The sequence below is a fragment of the Salvia splendens genome, chromosome 21, assembly GCF_004379255.2.
Source record: "Salvia splendens isolate huo1 chromosome 21, SspV2, whole genome shotgun sequence".
Lineage (NCBI taxonomy): Eukaryota > Viridiplantae > Streptophyta > Magnoliopsida > Lamiales > Lamiaceae > Salvia > Salvia splendens.
Genome location: NC_056052.1, coordinates 20,855,539 through 20,882,517, shown reverse-complemented (window position 1 = coordinate 20,882,517; position 26,979 = coordinate 20,855,539). Strand labels below are relative to the sequence as shown.

Sequence of the window (26,979 nt, the reverse complement as noted above, 5' to 3'; positions counted from 1 at the left end):
AAGTGAGGTGGAGCAGGTATGGATCACTGATCCTACCCCTGAACCTGATGGTGACCATGCTGAGGACCCAGTAGATGTTGTTGCACCTCCTAATTCAACTGATGTCCAAGATAATCCTATTGTTGATGAGCCAGACTTGCATAACTATTTGTTGTCTAGGGATAGGGTCAGAAGACCTCATAACCCCGCTGATAGATATACTGGAATTGTGAATTTGCTTACTATTGCCTTCAATGTGTTTAAATCTGATGGGGATGAACCTCAGACTTCTAAGCAGGTTGTAAAATCTAAAGCCTGGAATTTGTGCCTTAAGGCTATGAAAGATGAAATACATTCCTTGTTGATAAACCGTACTTGGATTCTTGTACTCTTACCTGTTGGTGCCTCTGTGGTTGATTGCAGGTGGCTTTATAAGCTGAAAAATGAGATAGATGGTATTAGGTACAAGGCCAGATTAGTGGCCAAAGGGTTTACTCAACAAGAGGGGGTAGATTATATTGAAATATTTGCTCTTGTTGTGAACTTTACTACTGTCAGACTTATGCTTACTTTGTGTGCTCACTTTAATTGAGAAATGAAACAGATGGATGTCAAAACTGTTTTCCTTCATGGTGATCTTGACAAACCTATTTACATGAAACAACCTGAAGGTTTTGTTGACCGCAAGTTTCCCAATTATGTTTGCTTGTTGAAAAAGGCTTTATATGGTTTGAAGCAATCTCCTAGACAGTGGAACATCAAATTTAATACTTGTATGCAAAAGTTAGGCTTTGTTATGAGCACCTTTGATGCATGCTTGTATGTTAAAAATCTTGGTAGTGTTCCTGTGTTCTTGTTGCTTTATGTGGATGATATGGTTATAATGGGACCATGTTTAAAGTCTATCAAGTCTGTGCAAACTGCTTTGTGTGAGAACTTTGACATGAAGGACTTGGGTGATGCCCATAAAATATTAGGGATCAATATTTTCAGGGATAGAAAGCAGTCTATCCTGATGCTTTACCAAGAACCTTATGTGCATAAGATTATTCAAAAGTTTAATATGGCTGCTGCTAAAACTGCTATTCAGTTGTGCAAAAACCCTGTCTTTCATGATAGAACCAAGCATATAGATGTTAGGTTTCATTTTATTAGAAATGTTGTTGAAAAGGGTGAAATTTCTTTGCATAAAATTCACACTGGTCAAAACCTAGCAGATATGGGCACTAAGTGCTTATCTGTTGATAACTTGCTCTCTTGCATCAAAACTTTACACTTTGACCGTGGTTAGCATTGCATGCCCCGCGGTTAAAAAAGGCCAAGACTTGAGGATCTGATTCTCTGGTGTCTGTGGCTCAAAAGACCTCTCGGGCTAGTGGACTTTGGTCCTTTGGTGCCTATGAGGTAATCTGGTATTTCCTTGACTAATGAACCTTGGTTCTTTGGTGTCTAGAAACTACCTTGTAGGTTGTGATGAAGACACACACAGACCAAGGCTCTCCTCTATTTACCCAAGTTGGTCCAAGGTGGAGTATGTGATGTAAATGGACCAATTGTGTATTGGGCCTATGATTTATTTAGTTTGGGCTTAGTATTTAAGCTGACCCAAAGTAATGACCCATTACTTACCTAGAGTGCTCCGATGGCTGCCGCGTGGCATTTCACATGGATCCTGAATGAGGGCCGTTGGATCTAGGGTGTGTTTGTTGTGTGAGAATAAACTAAACCCTATCTCTCTTTCTGCCTCATTTTCGGTTCAACTACTCTCTCTCTCCCTTCCAGAAACACTCATCCTTCTCTCTAAGAACTCTCTTTCTCTTTCCTCTGAGATGTCTTTGATCTTCTTCTCTGGTTCTCTGGTTGCTCCAATCTCTGTGTTAAGTGAGATTAGAGTGTTAACCTCTCAACTTATGTGTTGATTTGGAGGTTTCCTTCGGTGATTTGAACGGTGTGTTCGAATCAGGTTCTTGGGTGAAGATCTTCGGTTAAGTTCTTAGATTCGTGAGATCCTTGTGTTCTTGAGACCGGTGGTAGTGTTTGTGAGGTGTTTGGGTATTCGTTGTGAATGTTGCTGGTACGTTGTAGTAATCGGAGCCCTCCTAGGGTTTTGGAGTCCGATTTGTTCATTGTGCTCCCTTGTGACTAGTTGGTGAAGATTGAGGTTGTCCTTTGGCCCAGTGAAGTCGTGTGCGCGACCTGAGCCATAGTCCCTCGGTTTCTGACTTGTTGTGCTTCGTTGTATTTTCTTGTCTCAGATCCCTTAGGATCTGATTTCTTGCTATACTGATAAGTCTATTTAGTGTGCAGGTCAAGTTCCAGTCATTAGAAGCTCGGAGTTCAGAACCGGTGAAGGGTTTTGAATAGAGGTAGGGTTTTCTATAACTTGTAGCAACTTGTTAGATTGTATAGCTTGTATCCTATGATTGTATCCTTGGTCTGTATTCTTGGAGATTGACCATCTCCCAAGTGCAATACAATAAAAAGAGGTCCCGATAATGAGTGAATTTCGAATGGTCTGATCCCTGCACCTTCTTTTCGCCATAGTCCATTTGGGATTCCAGATTCATATACTCTCTCTGTCCAATAAAAATATAGTATGTCCTATAATAAAGTTTGATAGTTATTCGAACTTTGGGCTATGAGAGATTCAACATACGGTTTTTTTCCAATTTGTACGTAGAGAACCTTTGATAGTGTGTGAATAAAAAAGTGATATTCATTTCCGTGGATGTAGATCATTGTGGATCAAACCACTGACCACAAAAATCTTTTGTTATTGTTTTTGTAATTGATAATTCAATAGTTCATTGCAAATTGGTGTTTTTGAGGCGTATCAACATGAAAACCATGTTGATGCAATAAGGTTTGGCAGAGGCACAGAAATTCTATCCGAAAATGAAAGATGAAGGTACTTCCGATGACAAAATTTAAGACAAACCAACAGTGAATATACGAGTAAAATTGAATGAAACTAGAGAGGAACAATCACTTCCATCGAAGACTTGAGTTCAAGATTGTTTGAGAGTGTTGGCAACATCTATCACAAACCGATACTTCACATCAGCTATGGTCAGCCTCTCTAAAGCAGTGTTCACATAGTTTGCTGAAATTAGTTCAATATCTGCCTTTATGTTGTGCTTTGCTGCAAAATCAATCATTTCTTGTGTCTCTTTCATTCCTCCAATCCCACTCCCTGATATCATCTTTCTCCCTAAAAAATTATTCATTTCAACCTCACATTAACATCATAGAAATTATATATTTTACTATATATCATAGAATTTGATGCACGGGTATTGTACCTGTGAGTAGAGGAAGAACCGGTAGCTCAAGCGGCTTATTTGGGGCGCCAAGCATGATGAGATTTCCATGAGCCTTCAAGAGGCCAATGAGTGGCATCAAGGCATGATGTGCTGATACTGTATCAATTATACCATCCATGGTTCCCATAGCACCCTATATATAATAGTAATACAATCCACATTCACATTAATTTAGTGATGATAATGATGTTGATAATACAAAGGGGTATTTTTTTTTACCTGCATTTCATTAGCATCTTTACTGATCAAGAATGAATCTGCGCCCAAATGTGAAAGCGCTTCGTCCTTTTTGCTGAAGGAAGTGCTAATGACTGTGACCTTGCAGCCGAAAGCCTTGGCAAATTTAACAGCAACATGGCCTAGTCCGCCCAAACCAACAACTCCAATGTGCATCCCGGGCTTGTCTAGTCCAAAGTATCTCATGGGGCTGTAAGTGGTGATACCAGCACATAGAAGAGGAGCAGCTGCATCCAATGGCATGTTGTCGGGAATACGAACAATGAAATGCTCGTCAGCAACCATGATATCGGAATAACCACCATAGGTGATGGTGCCATCGTGGTAGGGAGCAGCGTAAGTGGGGATGACCTTGGGGCAGTAATTCTCAAGATCTTCATGGCAGCTCTCGCACGATCGACAGGATCCAACCATGCATCCCACACCAACTCCGTCTCCGACTTTGACCTTCTCAACCTTCTTTCCCACCTCTGTTACCACACCTACAATCTCATGCCTGCAATTACATATAACATTTCCATGTTAATTATAGGCTTCCTGTGGCATGATTCCATCTTATGTGACTTAGAAAGTTACCCAGGAACTATCGGATATGGAGTGACACCAAACTCGTTCTTGAGTTGATGAAGATCGGTGTGGCAGATCCCACAATACAACACTCTGAATTGCACGTCGTCATCACCAGTTGCCCTGCAAGTGAAAATTGATCAACTATAAGTATAATAGTTGTACAGATATATATTGGAAAAGCAAAGCACCTTCTGGAGAATTTGAAAGGGGAGAGATGGCCAGATGAGTCTGTAGCAGCCAATCCAAAGGCTTTCACAGGATGCTCTGTTTCATATGATTTCGCCATTTCACAAATTTGTAAAATATCAAAGCAAATAAAAGAGAAATTATTGATAGAAATTATTGGAAATGTGTTGTGTTTCGAATGGTATTTATAGATAAGTGTTGTGCGAACATGGAAAGTCATATCCGTAGGACTGTAGAGAACTTTTCAGGAATGTCAACTCAAAATTTTCATTTTTCTTGAAATAATGACCTTTTTCTAAACTCTTTCTAGAATCTTCTCTCTATTTTTTTCAATCAATTCACCTGTAACCTTTGGCCTATTCTCAATCAATTCACCTGTAATCAATTCAACTCATAAACATTTCTGTTTGATTGCGTCATTTTTTGATGCGAGCAAAGTTGACTAATTTTTACTCCCTAAATTTATGATTAGATATTTCATATAGCGATAGACACGAAATTTAGAAAACTATTTTGACTTTATAAAATAAAGTGGGTAAAAAAAGTTGATAAAATATGAGATGTACTATTACGTACTTCCTTCGTTTCATATTAATAGAGTCATTTTTCAATTATGAGAAATTTCAAGTTAATTGAGTTATATCTAATTTTAGCAAAAAATAAGTCTCTCTTTTATTTTATTTTCTCTTAATCTATCTTACTTTATTAACCATCTATTTAACACATTATTCTTAACTTCGTGCCAAAAAGAAATATCTCTATTAACATGGAACAGAGGGAGTATTTGTTTATAATAAAATGTGAGTGAAATGAGTTAGTAAAACGTAGGGTCCACTTGCCAAATATAATAAATGTGAAATGAGACATTTATGGACGAACGGACGAAAAAGGAAAAATGAGGTATTTAATGGCTAACGGAGGGAGTAGTACTTATACTGTTGTACTTAAATAATGCCCTCTCCTTATCAATAAATATAAAACATTTAGTTTTCGGCATGAGATTTATATTGTGTTGTTTTGTGCGCTAATGAAGAAAGTAAAGTAAGATAGAGGAAAAAATAGATGATATTATTTCCATTTTAGGTAATATTTATTTTTAATGAGACAACCTAAAAATGAATCATTTCATTTGTAATAGAACAAATGGAGTACATATTGTCTTATTTTGCATTTCTAATTTGTCTTAATAAATTAATATACTTTCTAATTTTGAAAATATATAAGCTTTTTATAGTAAGGTTAGTGGCACTTTCCACTAACATTATTTTAATTACTCCCTCCATCCTGCTGTAGTAGAAGCATTTTTATTGACACGAGATTTAAGAAATTATATTAAAAGTTAGTTAAGTGAACGGAGAATAAAATAGGAAAAAAAAAGATAGAGAGATGAAGAGAGAATAAAGTAAGAGTGAGTGAAGTAAGATTGTGTAGAGTATTTCGTGTTTTTTGCCAAAAAAATGAAATAACTCAACTAAAGTAACAATCCAAAAAAGAAATACTTCATCCGTCTCAACTGAGTTGAGTCAAAACATTTTGAGCACAGAGATTAAGAAATTGTGTTGAAAAGTAGGAGATATGAATAAAGTATAAGAGATAGAGAGAGTCAGAAGTAAATATGTTTTGTTAAAAAATGAAATCACTTAACTTAGTTGGGACGAAGAAAGTACAACTAAAGTACAAAAGAACGAATGAAAGTATTTTTTTCCTCTCTTGTAGTTAATAATTTTAAATTAGAACTTATATCAACTCCAAAGTTAAATCGTATTTTTAAGGAATATAATAAATTAAAAAAATTTAATTAAGCTATGCAGGTTCATTAGCAGACAATTCAAATATTAAATGCTCAAGTATTCAAATCACATCATCTACAAATCTTTAAGCCTTTAATACAAAATTTTTAATATTAGAGCATCCACTATAGGCGGACGTCCCCAATAGCCCCGCCCCTTTTTTTCCACAACTCCAATTTTTTTGTCCACAGTCCCAAATTTTTATTTCCGCCACTATAGGCGGACACTTCCAATAGCCCCAAAATTTTATAACCAATTTTCATTTTAATTTTTTCGTACTTTTGGTAGTTGTTCCGGGTCTTCTAAAACAGGTTCCTTCGACTTTTAGTTGATGATGCGTGTATGTATTTAAGATTGTTGAATTTTTGGTGTCGGCTGATATCTTGGAAATGTTTTGCTCTAGTATCCGGTTTTTTTGGTTCCTTTGAGTCACTGTATGTGTGATCCTAAGATTGGTTTGGAGTTATGAAGAAAACAATGAAACAAATAGACGAAAACAAGCCTTATTCTTGCAATAGTCTTATTCATATATATATATATGATGAGTTTGTTAAAGCCTAACATACTAAACACGAAAGCAATAAATACTGAAGACAAAGTAACATAACATAAATGTGTTTGGTCTTCAGATTGCCAATCTATACTCCATTGTCTCATCTTTGACGATGGATGTGATTACCTTGCTTCAAGCTGAGTCTCGGTTATAAATAATGCGGATTAAAATGATGTAAATTTCAACAATCGAGTATATATTTTATTAAAATAAGTGTGTATAAAATACACGTACAAAATGTAAAGACAAGCGACATGAGTATAATATGAATGAAAATAACATTCAATAGTGGCTCAAGCTTGTTTGAGGGTGTTGGCAACATCTATCACAAACCGATACTTCACATCAGCTTTGGCCAAACGCTCCAACGCGCTGTTAACATAGTCGGCTGAAATTAGTTCAATATCTGCCTTTATATGATGCTTGGCCGCGAAATCAATCATTTCTTGAGTCTCTTTCATGCCTCCAATCCCACTCCCAGAAATCATCTTTCTCCCTGCAACAATATTCATCCAATTCACTATAATAATGGATACATGAAAGAAACAATGTTATGCATATATGTAAGGGTTTTGAACCTGCAAGGAGAGGAAAGATGGGTAGATCAAGAGGCTTATCCGGGGCACCAAGCATTATAAGCTTGCCGTGAGCCTTGAGTAGGCCAATGAGTGGCATCAAAGGATGATAAGCCGATACAGTATCCACAATACCGTCCATTGTTCCCATAGCACCCTGTTATTAGTACCCGAAAATTGATTTAGTCTTGATGAATAAATTCGTGAAGATGCTCAATAAAAATAAAAGTGATTGTATTGTACCTGCATTTCATCATCATTTTTACTAATCAAGAAAGAATCGGCACCCAAGTTTGAGAGTGCTTCCTCCTTTTTGTTAGGAGAGGTGCTAATGACGGTGACCTTAGCACCGAAGGCCTTGGCAAATTTAACGGCAACATGGCCGAGTCCACCCAAACCCACAACTCCGATGTGCATTCCAGGTTTGTCCAATCCAAAGTATCTCATGGGGCTGTAGGTGGTGATTCCTGCACATAGCAGAGGTGCAGCGGAATCCAGTGGCATGTTTTCAGGGATACGAACAATGAAATGCTCGTCGGCAATCATGATATCAGAGTAACCACCATATGTGACGGTTCCATCAGAGTAAGGTGCACTGTAAGTGGGGATGATCTTGGGGCAGTAATTCTCAAGATCATCTTTGCAGCTCTCGCATGATCGACACGATCCGACCATGCATCCTACACCAACTTTGTCTCCTACTTTCACCTTCTCCACCTTCTTCCCAACCTCTGTTACTACTCCCACAATCTCATGCCTGTCATTTTAATTCACATTATATATTAGGTAAGAAAATGTTTTATAGTAAGAAAGAAAGGGAAACTCACCCGGGAACAAGAGGATACTGGGAGATGCCCCATTCGTTCTTGAGGTAATGAAGATCGGAGTGGCAGATCCCACAATATAACACTTTGAACTGTACGTCTTCGTCGCCAGTAGCCCTGAAAAATACGCCACGGGTATCGATGTTATAGTTAAAATCGATTGCCAGAATAAAGGAAATGAGTTGTATTTTAGGATGCATTGATATAAAAGAATTAGCAGCATGAGAGAGGAGAGGAAAAGCACCTTCTGGAGAATTGAAAAGGAGAAAGATGGCCAGATGAGTCTGTGGCAGCCAATCCAAAGGCCTTCACAGGATGCTCTGTTTCGTGTGATTTTGCCATTTAACACAAATGTATGTATATGTATTGGTAATTAGAAATATGTATGCAAGCAATATAGAAAATTGAGAGAATGCAAATGAGTGATTGATTATTTGGGAGAATGTTAGATACATATTTGTTAAAATAGGGATTGAAGATAAGGAATAATTTTCATATATTGATCTATCTTTCTTTGTACATTGGACACCTATTATTATAGTATTAGGAGATAGACTATACAAGGCAACACATTTAATTACATTGATTTGGTAGAATATAATCTTCTATGTTTGGTAGAGTATAATCTTCCGTAATCTTCTGTAATTCCGAGAATATCTTCTATGATCTCTTCAACACTCCCCCTCAAGTTAACTAACAGGGTTCCCGATATTTAACTTGCACAATATTTCTCGGAAGGATTTAGAGTTCACCGCCTTTGTCAAAATATCCGCCAGTTGATCTTCTGATTTGACATAAGGCATCTCAACAATCTTAGCTTCAATGATGTCCTTTATGAAGTGCCTATCGACTTCCACATGCTTCGTACGATCATGCTGAACCGGATTCCATGAAATGCTTATTGCTGCCTTATTATCACAAAACAACTTGCACGCTTGGTGTGAGAAAAGTTCCAATTCCCTCATAAGTTTCTGCAACCATAGTAACTCGGTCAGTCCACTCTTGATACCCAGAAATTCTGCCTCTGCACTAGAAAGTGCCACAACCTTCTGTTTCTTGCTCCTCCATGTCACGAGGTTACCTCCTACAAATGTGAAGTATCCTCCTGTAGATTTCCTATCGTTTGGGTTTCCGGCCCAATCAGCATCAGTGAATCCATGTATCTGTAGGTGTCCGTGCTTCTCAAAAAAAATCCCATGTTCAACTGTTCCCTTTAAATATCGTACAATCCGTAATACTGCCTCCCAGTGCTCCTCTTGGGGTGCATGCATGAATTGGCTTACAACTCCCACAGCATATGCTATATCTGGCCTCGTATGTGAGAGATAAATCAGCTTCCCGACCAACCGTTGGTACCTTCCTCTGTCGGTCGGTTTTGCCCCCTCAATTATTTGCAATCCATGGTTCTGAACCATTGGAGTATCTGCTGGTTTGCAATCTACCATCCCAACTTCAGCAAGCAAATCCAGCACATATTTTTTCTGATTAATGAAGATTCCCTTCTTTGATCGCAGTACTTCAATTCCCAGGAAATACTTCAACGGCCCCAAATCTTTCATCTCGAATTTGCTGAACAGGTTTTTCCTTAGTTCCGCCATTTCCTCTATGTCATCCCCGGTAAGGATCATGTCATCCACATATATGATTAGACATGTGATCTTTTCTCCTCTTCGCTTGATAAACAATGTGTGGTCGGAGTTGCTTTGCTTGTACCCATACTTCTTCATTACTTCTGTGAACCTACCAAACCAGGCTCTCGGGGACTGTTTCAGTCCATATAGGGTTTTCTGCAGTTTACACACTTCTCCTTCCTGAAACTCGTTAGTGAACCCTGGCGGGGGCTCCATAAAGACTAGTTTAGGCAATTCTCCATGTAGGAATGCATTCGTCACATCAAATTGATGAAGTGGCCAATCCTTATTAGCAGCAATCGAAAAAAGGACTCTTATAGTGTTGATTTTCGCCACAGGTGAGAAGGTTTCAGCGTAATCGACCCCGTAAGTCTGGGTGTATCCCTTTGCCACGAGTCTAGCTTTATACCTCTCTATCGTACCATCTGGCCTCCTTTTTATTGTAAACACCTATCTGCACCCGACCGTTTATCTTTGACCCAAGTGTTGTTTCTTTTGAGTGTCTTCATCTTAGTAAGCATGGCTTCTCTCCAATGTCTGTGCTTCATTGCCTCGTCAGCTGATTGTGGAATCTCTTCTTCTTCTTCATATAGAGCAGCTTCAAATACTCTTGCCATTTTTGCTAGATTCCCTTGCACAAAATTTGCCACTCCATATCGGCTCTTCCTCCCAATCTTCTCGGGGGAGTATCTTTTTGGTGGGATTCCTCTTGTGCTCAGGGGGGAAGGACATATCTTCCAGTATCACTGTCAATTGTGTTGTCTTCTTCTGATGGTTCTGCATTTGTTGGGTCAGTATCAACCGTATGGACACTTGGTTCAGTAAGTACCTCGGATATCGGCGGAGAAGGATCGAGGGATCGCGGTTGAGATGACTCACTTGACAAGACATGCTCGGCGGCAGTGACAACCGGTTTTGGTAGATCCTCAATCGAAGAGTTTGTCTGTGGCACAACCCAACTTAGGTAGTCCACAGAGTTATTGGACTCATTCTCCCCCTGACTACTAAGGTGGGTGTGGTAGTAGAATTCGGTTTCTAAGAAGTTACAGTTCATGGTGGTAGTGATTTTTCGGGTGCTTGGATCAAAACATCGGTAGCCCTTTCGGTTTACCCCGTACCTAACGAAGACACATTTGGTGGCACATGGGGACAATTTGGTTCTCTCGTGTTTGGCAATGTGGACATAAACCGTGCAGCCGAAGATTTTGGGTTGAAGGTTGAGGTGTTGGGGAATTTTGGATAGAGATGATAAGATATCAAGGGGGGTTTTTTTGTTTAGGATTCGGGTAGGCAAACGATTCATAAGGTAGACGGACGTGGCTATGGCTTCTGGCCAAAAATGTTGTGGAACTTTGGATTCAATCATCAGGGCTCGGGCTATTTCCAAGATTGTCCTATTTTTCCGTTCAGCTACCCCATTTTGTTCAGGTGTATAGGCACAAGAGGTTTGATGGATCATCCCTTTTTCTTGAAAAAAAGTTTTCATTTGGCTATTTAAGAATTCTCTCCCATTATCCGACCGGAGGGTTTTTATCGAAGTAAGAAATTGGGTTTGGACCATTTGGAAAAACAAAACAAACTTATCCATAACTTCAGACTTATGTTTCATGAAATAGATCCAAGTCATTCTAGTGCAATCATCAACGAATATAATAAAGTATCGAAAACCATTTCCCCCAGCAAAAGGTGCAGGACCCCACACATCAGAATGTACTAAGGAAAACATAGATTGCACACGAGTATTTGAGAGTTTAAATGATTGTCGGTGGCTTTTAGCCAAAACACAAGTTTCACAAAAAAAGTCAGTAGGAACAGATAGGTTCGGGAAAAGCAATTTAAAGTAACCCGGAGAAGGATGTCCTAGTCTTCGGTGCCACAGCCAAATCTCTTGTTTCGTGGATCCGTGAGCCAGCATCGCACTGCCAGTTTGAGCTATCTCGTCTACGTAGTAGAGTCCACATTTCTCAGTGCCACGCCCAAGTATCTTCTTCGTCCGAATATCCTGTAAAATGCAGAAATTTGGATGCATCAGTAGGGTACAATTCAATTCTCTTGTTACATGACTGATAGACATCAGTCGCTGAGACAATGTCGGAACATATAGGCAGTTTTCGAGCCGCAAAGTAGGAGATATTTCAACAGTACCAGACCCTTCGACAGTAATCAATTCCCCACTAGCTGTTTTAATATACGTCTTGGTAATTTTACTCATATTAATGAAGTCATTCTTATATGGGGTCATAGTATCTGTTGCCCCACAGTCAAAGATCAATCCCTTCTCCGTATTAGCCCATGTATTTACATGAAATGCAGCGGAAATTGTGTCTAACGGGGCAAAAGGGTTTTTCGACACAAAATTACATATATAGGGGCTAATATCAGAATTTTTATCATAATGGGGGTCAAATGGAGATTTCGAACATGCTGGGGGGTCTCTTTGCAAGTCATGGGGTTCAATTTCTAATTCTGAAAACTTATGTGGGGGATATCGAAATTTTCGCAGGTTAAGGGGTTCAGTTCCTAAATTAGAGGAGTCATGTGGGGAGTATTGAAAAACACAACACTTCCTAGGTAGCCAAACCCGTTACCTCCTAAAATCGGCGCCGCTCCTCCCTTTTCGGCAAAATTGCCGGCTCTCCGGATGTTGCCGCCGTCGGTTGGCCCCTCCGAGCTCTCTGTTGGTCCACGACCGGTTGTTCCCCCACGATTTCCATGTTGATTTCGTGGTTGGCCTTCTTCGGTTACTCCGACAGCCATCTTGGCTTGTGGCTGTGCCGTCTTCATACTCTGCCTTTCCTCCCACCATTCCGGATACCCTAGTCGTTTGAAGCATGTTTCGAATGTATGCTTGGGTCTCTGGCAGTGTGTACACCAGAGACCGGACTTATCAGGTCGTACTCCCGACCGGTTGGCGGCTCCGGTGGAGCGAGGGGGTCCTCCGTTTCGGTGTGGTTGGCGCTGACTCTGAGCGACAACTCCGCTCCCGATGCCGTCCCCAGATGACGAATTTCCGGCTTCTCCGCCAACGGCTTCGCGGGTGGGGGATAAGGACGCCGGTGGCATGATCTGGCGTCGAGCCGCCTCCGTCTTCACCCACCCGTACGCAGCTTCAACTGATGGGTAGGGTTCCTCTTTGAGGATGTCTCGTTTGATAGGGTCATATTCTGGATTCAGTCCAGCCAAAAATTTGAACAGCCTCTTCTCGTTGGAGTGTGTTCGGTATTGATTCACCCCTTTGTCGCAACATGTGATTGGTTGCTTCTGGCAGCGATCGACATTGATCCAAAGTCCGTGGATCTTCCGGTAATACGTTTCCAAATCTATATTACCCTGTTTTATCGTGATTATTTTCTCCTTCAGGTCGTAGATGAGGTATTTATCGGCCTTGTTCTCGAACGTTATGCCCAAGCTATCCCACAACGCTTTTGCCGTCTGGTGATGGGCGAAATCTGCAATGATTTCGTTCTCAATATTGTCGACGATCCACGAGAATACTACTAAGTCATCTTCTTCCCAATCGCCGTATCCTTTGCTCCCTGGTTCCGGGGGTTCTTTCCGGATGTGCGAATAGGCCCCTTGGCCTCCTATCTTGACCTTCATGAGTCTTGACCACAATGGGTAGTTTTTCCCATTGAGCTTGAATGCCACCGTGACATTCTTGCAATTCTTCAAATTGTTTGGCTGATCTGGATCGATTTTCTTGTCTTCAGTTTCTGACATTTTCCTTGCAGGTTCGGTTGCTCTGGTTCTTTGTTCGAAAGGTCGGGATTGGTATCGCGGCTATGATGAGAATTTTCTGAGCCGTCGTAGGTTTTCTGGCTCTGGTGCCATGTTAAAATAGGGATCGAAGATAAGGAATAATTTTCATATATTGATCTATCTTTCTTTGTACATTGGACACCTATTATTATAGTATTAGGAGATAGACTATACAAGGCAACACATTTAATTACATTGATTTGGTAGAATATAATCTTCTATGTTTGGTAGAGTATAATCTTCCGTAATCTTCTGTAATTCCGAGAATATTTTTCGTGATCTCTTCAACAATATTTATAGGAAGAGATGATGATGTATATGCTGAGCGCATGGCCTCCTGATGATGTGTGAATACCCAATGGAATAAGCGTAAGCCTTGCTTTCACTGTTAAGGATTAGTCAATAAAGCCAACATGCATTTTTTAAATTTTAGTGTCAAACCTTCTTAGAAACTCATTCTAGAATCTTAACCTCACCTTATCTATTTGCCTGTTTGACATTACTCGAAAATTAAGAAAGTGGCTTATATGCTTACGTGGACAACTATAATTTAATGCTACTACTGAATAATAAGAATTGTTTCAATATATTCCGCCAGGAAGCTTGTCAATATATTCCTCACTCATGTTGAGGGTGTCAGGGAGGAAGATTTAATTATAATGTAGCACGTTGCAAGACTAGGATCTCCTTTGGATCGAGAGATAACGATTGCGGATAGGGATGTGAATTCAATCCAAAATTCGCAGGTTGGCCTGAATAGTTAGACAATTTCACAGGGTTAGGGTTGGATATTTATAGCCTAAAAAAGTCACAACCGAATGACCCTAAATCTCTTACTTTTTTTATCAATTTATTTAACACACTCAACATCTCTTTTTTAAACTCTGTGTCGAAAAGTTTCGCCTCTACTATGAGAGAACGGAGGGAGTATTATTTTGCATGTTAAACCTTTATGTATTTGGTTGTTTGCCCAGTTAAGACAACTGATCAATACTCCCCCGTCTCAACCTAAGCGAGACGTTTATAATCATTTATGTCTCTACTTTAACTATTTATAATCATTTTTCCAAAACATGTTCGAAAATGAAACGTCTCACTTAGGCAGGGATGGAGTTAGTACTCTCTCCGTACCAACTAAGTTAAGTCGTATTCCTCTTTGGGATATCTCAACTAAGTTGAGTCATTTCTTTTTTTAATAAAAAATAAAACATTTAATCACTCTTACTCCCTCTATCCCAAAGAAAATGACCCCTTCCTTGGGCGGCACGAGATTTTAGGAAGCTTTATTTTGTGTGTTAAGTGGAAAGAGTAATTTAAGAGAGAGGGAATAAAGTAGAGACAAAGGTGTTTCCATTTTTAGTAATGAGTCATCTTGATTGAGACAAACTCACAAACCAAAAAGGAAAGTGAGTTATCTTCAATGGGACGGAGGGAGCATTTTATTCCACTATCTACTTTACTCTCTTTATCTTTCCTACTTTATTAATCTTTCCTACTTTTCAACACAATTTCTTAGTCTCCGTGCTAAAGTTTTTTGTCTCAACTTAGTTGGGACGGAGGGAGTATTTTTTATGGAGAAAATTACCATAAATAAACTAATACTCACATATTACAATAAATTTAGATAAGTAAATTATAATACTCAGTTAATTACAAAATAAAAGGTAGTCTGGGTCATGTTGTTATAGAATCATTGTTAGGCCGGGCAACAGTAACTCGATCGGTGGGAATACCGTTGGCTCATGCACTGCCACATCATCTTCACATCTTCTTCCGGTTTCATTCTACACTTAATAACGAAATTCTGTTGCATCTTATTGTTCCTATCCAACCAACTTTTTCTCTTTATGTTTATGCTGAAATTGTTTTCTTCATCTCAACTAACAAAAGTATATTTTTATTATAATATGTATATACAATGCAGGTATGGAACTTAATGAAAATTCAACACTAACATCATGTCCAGTTTCCTAGATAAAATAATACCAAAATATAATCTAAAATTGAGTTGTAATATTGTTTTAGTCATAATGGGTTAGCTATGACTAATTATACCATGGTTATTCATCTAGGATTGAGTTGTGTGATTGAATCTCATTAACCAAACACAATACATATTTAATCACGGATACAATTTTCCAAACCGAACACACTCTAAATATATAATTGTAAAATTCAACAAAACAAGAGAGAACCAATCTCTTCCCTCCGAACAAAACAAGAGAAGAACACGGGTACAGAACTTGAGAATATGATATGCAGTTCACAAACAAAAGCATATATTTATTATAATATGTGTGTATAAAACACAGGTACAAAACTCAAACACAATTCAACAGTGAATATACGCGTAAAATTGAACAAAACAAGAGAAGAACAATCACTTCCATCGAAGACTTGAGTTCAAGATTGTGTGAGGGTGTTGGCAACATCTATCACAAACCGATACTTCACATCAGCCTTGGTCAGCCGCTCTAATGCAGTGTTAACGTAGTCTGCTGAAATTAGTTCAATATCTGCCTTTATATTGTGCTTGGCTGCATAATCAATCATTTCTTGGGTCTCTTTCATTCCTCCAATCCCACTCCCTGATATCATCTTTCTCCCTACAACAATATTCATTACAACCACACATTAATGTCATCAAAATGATTGATTTTAGTATATACAATCTTAGAATATGATACTCCATATGGGTATTGTACCTGCAAGTAGAGGAAACACAGGTAGCTCAAGAGGCTTATCTGGGGCGCCAACCATGATGAGCTTTCCGTGAGCCTTCAAGAGGCCAATGAGTGGCATCAAGGCATGATGAGCTGATACTGTATCAATTATACCATCCATTGTTCCCACAGCACCCTACATAGGTCATAGTAATACAATTCACATTCATATTAATTTAGTGATGATGATGATGTTGATAATACAAAAGGGTATTTCATTTTGTACCTGCATTTCATCAGCATCTTTACTGATCAAGAATGAATCTGCGCCCAAATGCGAAAGCGCTTCGTCCTTTTTGCTGAGGGAAGTACTAATGACTGTGACCTTGCAACCGAAAGCCTTGGCAAATTTAACAGCGACATGGCCTAGTCCACCCAAACCAACAACTCCAATGTGCATCCCGGGCTTGTCTAGTCCAAAGTATCTCATGGGGCTGTAGGTGGTGATGCCTGCACATAGAAGAGGAGCAGCTGCATCCAATGGCATGTTGTCGGGAATACGAACAATGAAATGCTCGTCAGCAACCATGATATCAGAGTAACCACCGTACGTGATGGTGCCATCGTGGTAGGGAGCAGCATAAGTGGGGATGATCTTGGGGCAGTAATTCTCAAGATCTTCATGGCAGCTCTCACATGATCGACACGATCCGACCATGCATCCCACGCCAACTCTGTCTCCGACCTTGACCTTCTCAACCTTTTTTCCCACCTCTGTTACCACACCAACGATCTCATGCCTGTAATTATATATCCATATCAATTATGGGCGTCTAATGGCATGATTACATGATATGAATTTGCAGAAAGTTACCCAGGTACAATTGGATATTGAGTGACGCCCCACTCGTTTTTGAGGTAATGAAGATCGGTGTGGCAGATCCCACAATACAACACTTTGAATTGCACATCATCATCACCAGTCGCCCTGCAAATTGATCAACTATAAGTATAATAATTTACTTCCTAGGCTCCTAGCTCGTTCTTCTTCATCATCATCATCAGAGATTTATATATATTGGAAAAGCAAAGCACCTTCTAGAGAATTTGAAAGGAGAGAGATGGCCAGATGAGTCTGTGGCAGCCAATCCAAATGCCTTCACAGGGTGCTCTGTTTCGTGTGATTTCGCCATTTAATACAAAATGTAAGCAAACAATAGTAGAAATTAGAGAGAAAAAAGGAGTGAGTGATTGATACTTTGGCATAATGTTGAAAGAGTATTTATAGGAAAAAGAGTTGAAGAGATGATGATGATGATGTATCTGCTGAGCGCGGATGCATATGAATGTATGAGAATGGTCAATAAAGACAACTCAACTTCATGCTATATTCTTTCTTACAAACTTATTCTATTCACCAATTGTTCTTAATCAAAGTCAAAAATGCACATTCTCTCCAATCTCCATAGACTTGAATTTCTATTTCTTCTAGGAGTTTTGAAGTTGAACTATCTGCAAATGTATAATAAGTATTGACAGATTAGTACTCCCTCCGTCCCATAAAAATATAGACATATGATATGACACCGAAATTAAAACAAAATTAGTGAAATAAGAGAGAGAGAGGAGAATGATAGTTAAAGTAGTGTTAATGGATAGTAGGAGTATTATTCATATTATTATTAGCATTTTAATGGTAGTATAAGTTGCAAATAACTTAATGTATATGAGTAATAAATTGGGATAATACGGACTCTGTAGCGCATAACTGAGTTGAATAATGATTTGTTTGGATTGAAAAATAAGAAAAGTCAGCAGTACTAATTTCATTATCAACGGAAATGTTACATTAAACGGGTAAGTTTCTAGCAATCAGATTTTCAATCTCACAAATTACAATCATCAGTCTCGTAATATCTTCTTATTAATAATTTTGGCCTACTGAGTCGTGGCAGCTGTTGTGTGAATAACCTATTGAATAAGCGTATTAGTCAATAAAGCCAACATAGTACTACTACATTATTTATTTTAGTCACCTACCTTATTAGATACTCATTCTAGAACCTTACATAAAAAAATGACCATCCTATTCGAGAATAGTCCAAAATTAAAAAAGTGGCGTGGACAACTATAATTTAATAGTATAATAAAAATGTTCTTTTTTCATCCTAAAAAAAGTTAGCTATTCTAGATTGGCATGGTCCCATAGATATAACACGAATGAGAGGGTTCTTGGATTTATCTGGTTTATACAAACAGTTTGGCAAAGGATATGCATTATTTGTGACCATTGACAGAGTTATTGAAGAAAAATAGCTTCACTTTGAATCAAAACACAGTAGAGGCAATCCAAGCTCTATAAAAATTTTATTTACCATTTGTTGTTTCCAGTAAGAGAATTGGAGCTGTGTGTTGAAGCAGGAGAAGCACTCTATTGCTTATATTGACAAATCTCTTCCTCCCAGATTGAAGCTACTCTCAGTTTATAAAAAGAAGTTGTTAGCTATAGTTTTTATGTCACACATTGACATTGTAGTCATTATTTGGAAAATTCTAGGCTACTGTCAAAACTGATCACAAAACACTTGCTCTCTTGTTGAAACAGAAACTCACAAGCCAAGGGCGACTCTCTTGGCTATCAAAACTCAAGGCTTATGATTTTGTGATAACTTATGAGTTATCTAAGTGTTGTTGAAAACTTGTCAAAACTGACACGAAAGCCACCGTTATGAGTTATCAAACAGAGTTCGAACAACTCTTCACTCATGCTGAGGGTATCAGAGAGGATGATTTAATTGCAATGTGTGTTGCAAGACTAAGATCTCATCTGGCTGGAGAGGTATAATTGGATATACGGAAATCTGTAGGTTGGCTGAATAGCCTAACAATTTTATAGGGTTTAGGATTGAAATCTATAGCACCAAAAAGCCACAACCCGAATATCCCGTAAATATATATGTGCAAAATTCAACAAAATAAGAGAGGACCAATCTCTCCCCTCGAAGACCGAACAAAACAAGAGATGAACACAGTACAGAACTTAGACAATATGATATATACAATTCAACTGACAAAAAGTGTATTTTTATTATAATATATGTGTGCATACATCACATGTACTAAACTCATAGATAATTCAACAGTGAATATATGTGTAAAATTGAAAGTAATAGGAGAGGTGAAGAACAATCTCTCCCATCAAAGGACAAACAAAACAAAGAGAAGAACAATCATTTCCATTGAAGAGTTGAGTTCAAGATTGTTGGAGAGTGTTGGCAACATCTATCACAAAGCGATACTTGACATCAGCCTTGGTCAGCCTCTCTAAAGCAGTGTTAACATAGTCTGCTGAAATTAGTTCAATATCTGCTTTTATATTGTGCTTGGCTGCAAAATAAATCATTTCTTGGGTCTCTTTCATTCCTCCAATCCCACTCCCTGATATCATCTTTCTCCCTGAAACAATATTCATTACAACCACACATTAATGTCATCAAAATGACTGATTTTAGTATATACTATCTTAGAATTTGACACTTCATATGGTTATTGTACCTGCAAGTAGAGGAAAAACAGGTAGCTCAAGTGGCTTATCTGGGGCGCCAAGCATTATGAGCTTTCCATGAGCCTTCAAGAGGCCAATGAGTGGCATCAAAGCATGATGAGCTGATACTGTATCAATTATACCATCCATTGTTCCCACAGCACCCTACATAGATAATAGTTATTCAATCCACATTCACATTAATTTAGTGATGATAATGATGTTGATAATACAAAAGGGTATTTCTATTTGTACCTGCATTTCATCAGCATCTTTACTGATCAAGAACGAATCTGCGCCCAAATGTGAAAGCGCTTCGTCCTTTTTGGAGAGCGATGTGCTAATGACTGTGACCTTACAACCAAAAGCCTTGGCAAATTTAACAGCAACATGGCCTAGTCCGCCCAAACCAACAACTCCAATGTGCATCCCGGGCTTGTCTAGTCCAAAGTATCTCATGGGGCTGTAGGTGGTGATGCCTGCACATAGAAGAGGAGCAGCAGCATCCAATGGCATGTTTTCAGGGATACGAACAATGAAATGCTCGTCAGCAACCATGATATCAGAGTAACCACCATAGGTGATGGTGCCATCGTGGTAGGGAGCAGCGTAAGTGGGGATGATCTTGGGGCAGTAATTCTCAAGATCTTCCTTGCAGCTCTCGCACGATCGACACGATCCGACCATGCATCCCACTCCAACCTTGTCTCCGACTCTGACCTTCTCAACCTTCTTTCCCACCTCTGTTACTACACCAACAATCTCATGCCTGCAATTGTATATCCATATCAATATTATTGGCATCCAAAGGCATGAATACATGATACAGAAACTTACCCAGGAACAATTGGGTATTGAGTGACGCCCCACTCGTTCTTGAGGTAATGAAGATCAGTGTGGCAGATCCCACAATACAACACTTTGAACTGCACATCGTCATCACCAGTTGCCCTGCAAATTGATCGAGTATAAGTATAGGTTACTTAGTTTCCTAGCTGATTCATCACCATCATCATAGAGAGATATATAGGAAAAGCACCTTCTGGAGAATTTGAAAGGAGAGAGATGGCCAGATGAGTCTGTAGCAGCCAATCCAAAGGCTTTCACAGGGTGCTCTGTTTCATGTGATTTCGCCATTTCACAAATTAGTAAAATATCAAAGAGAAAATAGAGAGATTATTGGAAATGTGTTTGTGATTGTTTGGAAGTTGAAAGAATGGTATTTATAGATAAGTGTTGAGATGAATGCAGATGTTCCATCCCTATCCCTATTCCCATTCCCATTCCCATTCCCATTCCCATTCGGCTGCTATTGTGTGAATACTGAAGCGATAATAACCGTAGACTGAAGATAGTTTGTCAACATAGGCAATTCAAATTTTGCATTTTTCTAGAAATATTGACCTTCTTCAAAACTCTTTCGAGAATCTTCTCTCTTTTTTTTTTATCATCAATTCCACCGCACACTTTGGACTATTCAATGCCAACTGCTTATAGTAATTTCCGTTTAATTGCGCCATTTTTTTTATGCAAACGGAGACTACTAATTTTATATTTATTGTTTTTACTTTATCTATTTTTAAAAATTATCTTATTTTATTATTTTAATTCTTCTTAAAGAATTAGCCTTTTTTTTATTTTACGTACTTTCTCCATTTTATTTTAAGTGGAGTATTTTTAATTCAGCACGAGATTCTATATGATGTTGTTTTGTAAATTAAGTAGAGATTGAATAAAAAAGAAACATAAAAAGTGATATTTTACCTTTAAAAGTAGTATGTCATCTAAATTATAACATCTGAAAAATAATAATATGTTATTTAGAGTTGGATGAATGAAGTATATTAATTACAAATAAGGTGAATATCTATATCTATATACATTTACATTTTTTTAATAATTTTTTTTCTTATACATTAACAATTTTTTATTAACATTCATGTCTCCTAATATTTTTATTTCTAAGAGGTAAAATTGTAATAAATTGAAAAAAAATTCGTTATGTAGCTCCATTGGCACACTATTCAAATATTCAATGCTAAAGTATTCATTTATAATTAGAGTACGACTTTTTTAGAATTCTATTAGTCAAAAAGTTATTTCTTATACATATCAACTCATTATGTCATTTGATATATCAAGACTATACAATTTTTTCTCAATATTCAAATCCCATCACGCCCAAATTTTTATTTAAAACCTTTAATACCAATTTTTAAAAATATTTGTAGTAAGGTTTGAACTGGAGATGTAGCTCAATTAGTAGGGCAGCCACTAGTTTTAAAATCATTTTATAAAATTTTGCTGGAACGATTAAATATTGAATAGAGGACTATATTTCACGAGTTCTTTCTTTTTTTTAAAGCATGTTAATTAAATTCCATTTTAATGAAGAAGATTAGATATATTCCGAATGGGGGAGTGACGCACAAGGGTTATGCGTCTTACCCTAATGACGCACAACCCTTGTGCGTCACACTGGTTAGTATTCTCACCTATCACGCGGGTGACCCGGGTTCGATCCTCGGCAATGGTGCATTTTTTTAAGTCATTAGTATTTTATAAAAATAAGTTATTCTAAACATTTGTTTTTGGCAAATACATATTACTTTTTGCAATCATCAAATCAATATATATATATATATATATATATATATATAGGAAAATGATCAATACAAAACTTGATCTCAATACAAAATCCTGACCATAAGATTTGACAATCCAATGGTCAATAATTAAACAAAAACACGGAGGGTCATTGTAAAGCAGTTTTAGGTCATATTATAAACTTTGGATTTGAGGTCATGTTAAGATCATTTCATGTCATCCTTACTATAATGACGTAAAAATAAGCTTACAATGTCCTAAAAATTACTTTTGTATGCTTGGTTCTGCATTTTTGTATTAATATACTAACTTGTCTTGCTAGGCTAAGATTTTGACTTAGTAAATTTTGTACAAATTTTTTGGATTATAACTTGAGTCTAAGTCTACACACAATCGTGAAATTACGTGAGAGAGGCAAAGAGAGAGAGGTGAATTATTGAGGGATGAGACTATAGAATATGTGTTAATAAAAATTTTGGAATTATATTGTTCCTATTAAAAGGGTGTTTATATATAGGTGGCTTTCATATTAAAATAAACATCCGATAAATTACGACAAGCATGCGATGCACACTTCATGATTGGCAATTTGAAAGTTCATATATTTAATATTTTTATTTTACTTTTACATTTTATAAATTGTGACAAGAAATACGATTGGTCTGCCAAATGATTTACAAAATCCAAACCTTTTCAACAAAGAAAAATGATAGATATACTCGTCGTTGTGCAAACAATATGCGTTCATATAAATATTTGTCAAATTGATTATCAATTATCATTGAACTATGCATGCAATTATACATATATGAAAGGTTCAATTCAAATAAAAAGAATGGAATTTTTAAAAAAAATTAATAGTAACTCTCCTACTTTTATATTGTGGGCATTAATTTGATAGGGCTAAAGATAATTTTTAATTATATTTATAATATGGATTGATGCATTTAATTTTTTATTGAATTTAATTTTTTAAAGTTTGTGTTGATTTTAAAGTAATCGAGGGTGATAAACATAGACAATAAGAGTAATATGTATTTGCCAAAAACAACTAATCACTTAAAAAAATGCACCATTACCGGGGATCGAACCTGGGTCACCCGCGTGATAGGCATGAATACTAACCAGTGTGACGCACAAGGGTTATGCATCATTAGAGTAAGACGCATAACCCTTATGCGTCGTTGAACGACGCATAACCCTTGTGCGTCATTAGCCAAAGACGCATAAGGGTTGTGCGTTTCATTAATAACGACGCATAATCCTTGTGCGTCACTTCCCCATTCGGAATAAATCTAATCTTCTTCGTTAAAATGGAATTCAATTAACATGTTTTACCAAAAAAAGAAAGAACTCTATATTTCACCTAGGTAACGTAGCGCTCAAATATATTTTGCTTAAGGTAATATTTCTAGATCATCATTTTATTTTTACATCAATTTAATTTAAGGATTTATAACTAAATATGGAGCTCAAATGTCAATACATTCAAATATAAAATGATACTCCATCCGTCCCTTATAAATAGACTATATTTGTCATTTTGATATATCCCTTAAAGATTAATTCTATTTAAGGATTTTTTTTCTCTCTATAATGAGATGTGTCTCATTCTGCACTAATAATACTTCAATCACTTTTTCTTTTTATCTTTCTCTTACTTTACCAATTGTGAATTAATACACATGTCATTTCAAATGCCTATTTTTTAAGGAACAGAGTGAGTAATATTTTTATATAATGTTAAGGGGCAAATCCCTTAACAAACACCGACGGCAGTTAGCTCAGCGGCGAAGGGGGAAATTTGGCAGCCTTTGTTTCCCCGTCGGACAGATTGGGTCCGGCAGCATTTGCGGCTTGGTGGACGGAGGGGTAGGGTTCTGCACGGGGTTTTCCCTTGGGTTCTGCGCGGGGTTTTCTCTTCGGGCAGATTTGGATAGCTACGGTTTGATTAACGCGATAGAATAGTAGAGAAAATACTTCACTCACTGAATCATTCAAAGATAACAATCTATCATATTTATATTTCTAGTACCGTTAAATTTTCGAACACGGAAACAAATATATGAAAATATATGGAAAGAGAAGGTAAATTAACAATCGGCTTAATAATAAGATATGGCCGGGAGATATGCTTCGATTATATAGGTAGCAGTTGGACATCAAGTACATGAGAGAAGTTCTAGCTCTAAAAAAGTTCAAAGGAAAGAAAAAATGGAAAGAAATATTTGAATGAAAAAGTGGATGGAATTTAGTGAGTATATATAATGTGATATGCAATTCAAAACAAAAGTATATTTTTTATTATACCATATGTATAGATTGTATAATACAAAATTTAAGACAAACCAGCAGTGAACATATGTCTAAAATATATAATTGTAAAATTCAACAAAACAAGAGAACCAATCTCTTCTCTCCGAACAAAATGAGAGAAGAACACGGGTACAGAACTTGAGAATATGATATGCAGTTCACAAACAAAAGCATATATTTATTATAATATGTGTGTATAAAACACAGGTACAAAACTCAAACACAATTCAACAGTGAATATATGCGTAAAATTGAACAAAACAAGATAAGAAAAATCTCTTCCATCAAAGGACGAACTAAACATGAGAAGAACAATAGCTTTCATGAAAGACCGAACAAAACAGGAGAAGAACAATCACTTCCATCGAAGACTTGAGTTCAAGATTGTTTGAGGGTGTTGGCAACATCTATCACAAAGCGATACTTCACATCAGCCTTGGTCAGCCGCTCTAATGCAGTGTTAACGTAGTCTGCTGAAATTAGTTCAATATCTGCCTTTATATTGTGCTTGGCTGCATAATCAATCATTTCTTGGGTCTCTTTCATTCCTCCAATCCCACTCCCTGATATCATCTTTCTCCCTACAACAATATTCATTACAACCACACATTAATGTCATCAAAATGATTGATTTTAGTATATACAATCTTAGAATATGATACTCCATATGGGTATTGTACCTGCAAGTAGAGGAAACACAGGTAGCTCAAGAGGCTTATCTGGGGCGCCAACCATGATGAGCTTTCCGTGAGCCTTCAAGAGGCCAATGAGTGGCATCAAGGCATGATGAGCTGATACTGTATCAATTATACCATCCATTGTTCCCACAGCACCCTACATAGGTCATAGTAACACAATCTATATTAATTTAGTGATGATGATGATAGTGATGTTGATAAAACATTGGGATATTTCATTTTGTACCTGCATTTCATCAGCATCTTTACTGATCAAGAATGAATCTGCGCCCAAATGTGAAAGCGCTTCGTCCTTTTTGCTGAGGGAAGTACTAATGACTGTGACCTTGCAGCCGAAAGCCTTGGCAAATTTAACAGCAACATGGCCTAGTCCACCCAAACCAACAACTCCAATGTGCATCCCGGGCTTGTCTAGTCCAAAGTATCTCATGGGGCTGTAGGTGGTGATACCTGCACATAGAAGAGGAGCAGCTGCATCCAATGGCATGTTGTCGGGAATACGAACAATGAAATGCTCGTCAGCAACCATGATATCAGAGTAACCACCGTACGTGATGGTGCCATCGTGGTAGGGAGCAGCATAAGTGGGGATGATCTTGGGGCAGTAATTCTCAAGATCTTCCTTGCAGCTCTCGCACGATCGACACGATCCGACCATGCATCCCACGCCAACCTTGTCTCCGACTCTGACCTTCTCAACCTTCTTTCCCACCTCTGTTACTACACCAACAATCTCATGCCTGCAATTGCATATCAATGTTACTTATAGGCATCCAGTGGCATGATAACATCTTATGACTTAGAATTTGCGGAAAGTTACCCAGGAACAATGGGATATTGAGTGACGCCCCACTCGTTTTTGAGGTAATGAAGATCAGTGTGGCAGATCCCACAATACAACACTTTGAACTGCACATCATCATCCCCAGTTGCCCTGCAAATACAACCATAATTGTTAAATATTACTAGTAATTCTAGAGGCACATAATAGAGAGAGAGAGAGAGGGAATAAGGAAAAGAACCTTCTAGAGAATTTGAAAGGGGAGAGATGGCCAGATGAGTCGGTGGCAGCCAATCCGAAGGCTTTGACAGGGTGCTCTGTTTCGTGTGATTTTGCCATGTTAGAAAATAAAATTCGTGTATAAGAAAATAAGTTCGAAAGTGGAGAGAGTGCGAATTGATGTTGTTGGCGAAGGTGAATTAGTGGTATTTAAAGAGATTATGATGTTAGGTGATGTATATGCTTAGCGCATAAGCGAGTATAGGAATAGTGTTTGAATTCTCGACATTGTTTTATTGATCTACTTTGATTGACTTTACTTTTCCAAAACAATTTTCTTTGATGAAAGAAATACGAGTAGTGTTACTTTTCGCCTTGTGCCTACTAGTAAATCACTTCTATTAAGGGGACAAAAAATAAAAGCTGTTTTCGTTGCATGATTGGTGTTAATAATTAAAGATCATATTGTATTACTATCATTTCCGATTAATATATAGTTTGAGAAAAAAAAATCCAATTTACCCTAATAGACGGGCATTACATCTGAAATAAGATATACCTAGACATGTTAATAGAGATCGGAATATACCTCTTGATTGCACATCATCTTTTGTAGATAAAGGCCTGCAACTCGACAAAATATTCAGTGGACCATACACACCACCACGTGGCATGATGATGTGGTATGTCCTACTAATTGAAAATTGACAAATGGAATTACTAA

The 26,979-nt window shown here is 37.7% G+C and overlaps 5 protein-coding genes across 5 annotated transcripts; all 5 read right to left on the bottom strand.

The window, feature by feature from the left end:
• Positions 1 to 2,862: 2,862 nt before the first annotated feature.
• On the bottom strand, positions 2,863 to 4,429 carry LOC121784598 (8-hydroxygeraniol dehydrogenase-like). The gene is made up of 5 exons (XM_042182763.1): positions 4,298 to 4,429; positions 4,116 to 4,229; positions 3,522 to 4,035; positions 3,282 to 3,435; positions 2,863 to 3,190 (listed from the first exon to the last, which is right to left on the bottom strand). Exons 1-5 carry the CDS (start codon positions 4,393 to 4,395, stop codon positions 2,988 to 2,990), a joined length of 1,083 nt encoding a protein of 360 aa, XP_042038697.1. The 5' UTR covers positions 4,396 to 4,429; the 3' UTR covers positions 2,863 to 2,987.
• Positions 4,430 to 6,931: 2,502 nt separating this feature from the next.
• LOC121784596 (8-hydroxygeraniol dehydrogenase-like) lies at positions 6,932 to 8,450 on the bottom strand. Its single transcript, XM_042182762.1, has 5 exons — positions 8,282 to 8,450; positions 8,041 to 8,154; positions 7,457 to 7,970; positions 7,217 to 7,370; positions 6,932 to 7,134 (listed from the first exon to the last, which is right to left on the bottom strand). The coding sequence occupies exons 1-5, from the start codon at positions 8,377 to 8,379 to the stop codon at positions 6,932 to 6,934; spliced, it is 1,083 nt and encodes a 360-aa protein (XP_042038696.1). The 5' UTR covers positions 8,380 to 8,450.
• A 7,239-nt stretch (positions 8,451 to 15,689) lies between these two features.
• Positions 15,690 to 17,332, bottom strand: LOC121784594 (8-hydroxygeraniol dehydrogenase-like). Its single transcript, XM_042182760.1, has 5 exons — positions 17,186 to 17,332; positions 16,965 to 17,078; positions 16,377 to 16,890; positions 16,133 to 16,286; positions 15,690 to 16,033 (listed from the first exon to the last, which is right to left on the bottom strand). Exons 1-5 carry the CDS (start codon positions 17,281 to 17,283, stop codon positions 15,831 to 15,833), a joined length of 1,083 nt encoding a protein of 360 aa, XP_042038694.1. The 5' UTR covers positions 17,284 to 17,332; the 3' UTR covers positions 15,690 to 15,830.
• A 1,826-nt stretch (positions 17,333 to 19,158) lies between these two features.
• LOC121784595 (8-hydroxygeraniol dehydrogenase-like) lies at positions 19,159 to 20,909 on the bottom strand. Its single transcript, XM_042182761.1, has 5 exons — positions 20,674 to 20,909; positions 20,472 to 20,585; positions 19,890 to 20,403; positions 19,646 to 19,799; positions 19,159 to 19,546 (listed from the first exon to the last, which is right to left on the bottom strand). Exons 1-5 carry the CDS (start codon positions 20,769 to 20,771, stop codon positions 19,344 to 19,346), a joined length of 1,083 nt encoding a protein of 360 aa, XP_042038695.1. The 5' UTR covers positions 20,772 to 20,909; the 3' UTR covers positions 19,159 to 19,343.
• Positions 20,910 to 24,709: 3,800 nt separating this feature from the next.
• On the bottom strand, positions 24,710 to 26,442 carry LOC121785111 (8-hydroxygeraniol dehydrogenase-like). Its single transcript, XM_042183473.1, has 5 exons — positions 26,278 to 26,442; positions 26,076 to 26,189; positions 25,482 to 25,995; positions 25,238 to 25,391; positions 24,710 to 25,138 (listed from the first exon to the last, which is right to left on the bottom strand). Exons 1-5 carry the CDS (start codon positions 26,373 to 26,375, stop codon positions 24,936 to 24,938), a joined length of 1,083 nt encoding a protein of 360 aa, XP_042039407.1. The 5' UTR covers positions 26,376 to 26,442; the 3' UTR covers positions 24,710 to 24,935.
• Positions 26,443 to 26,979: the final 537 nt, after the last annotated feature.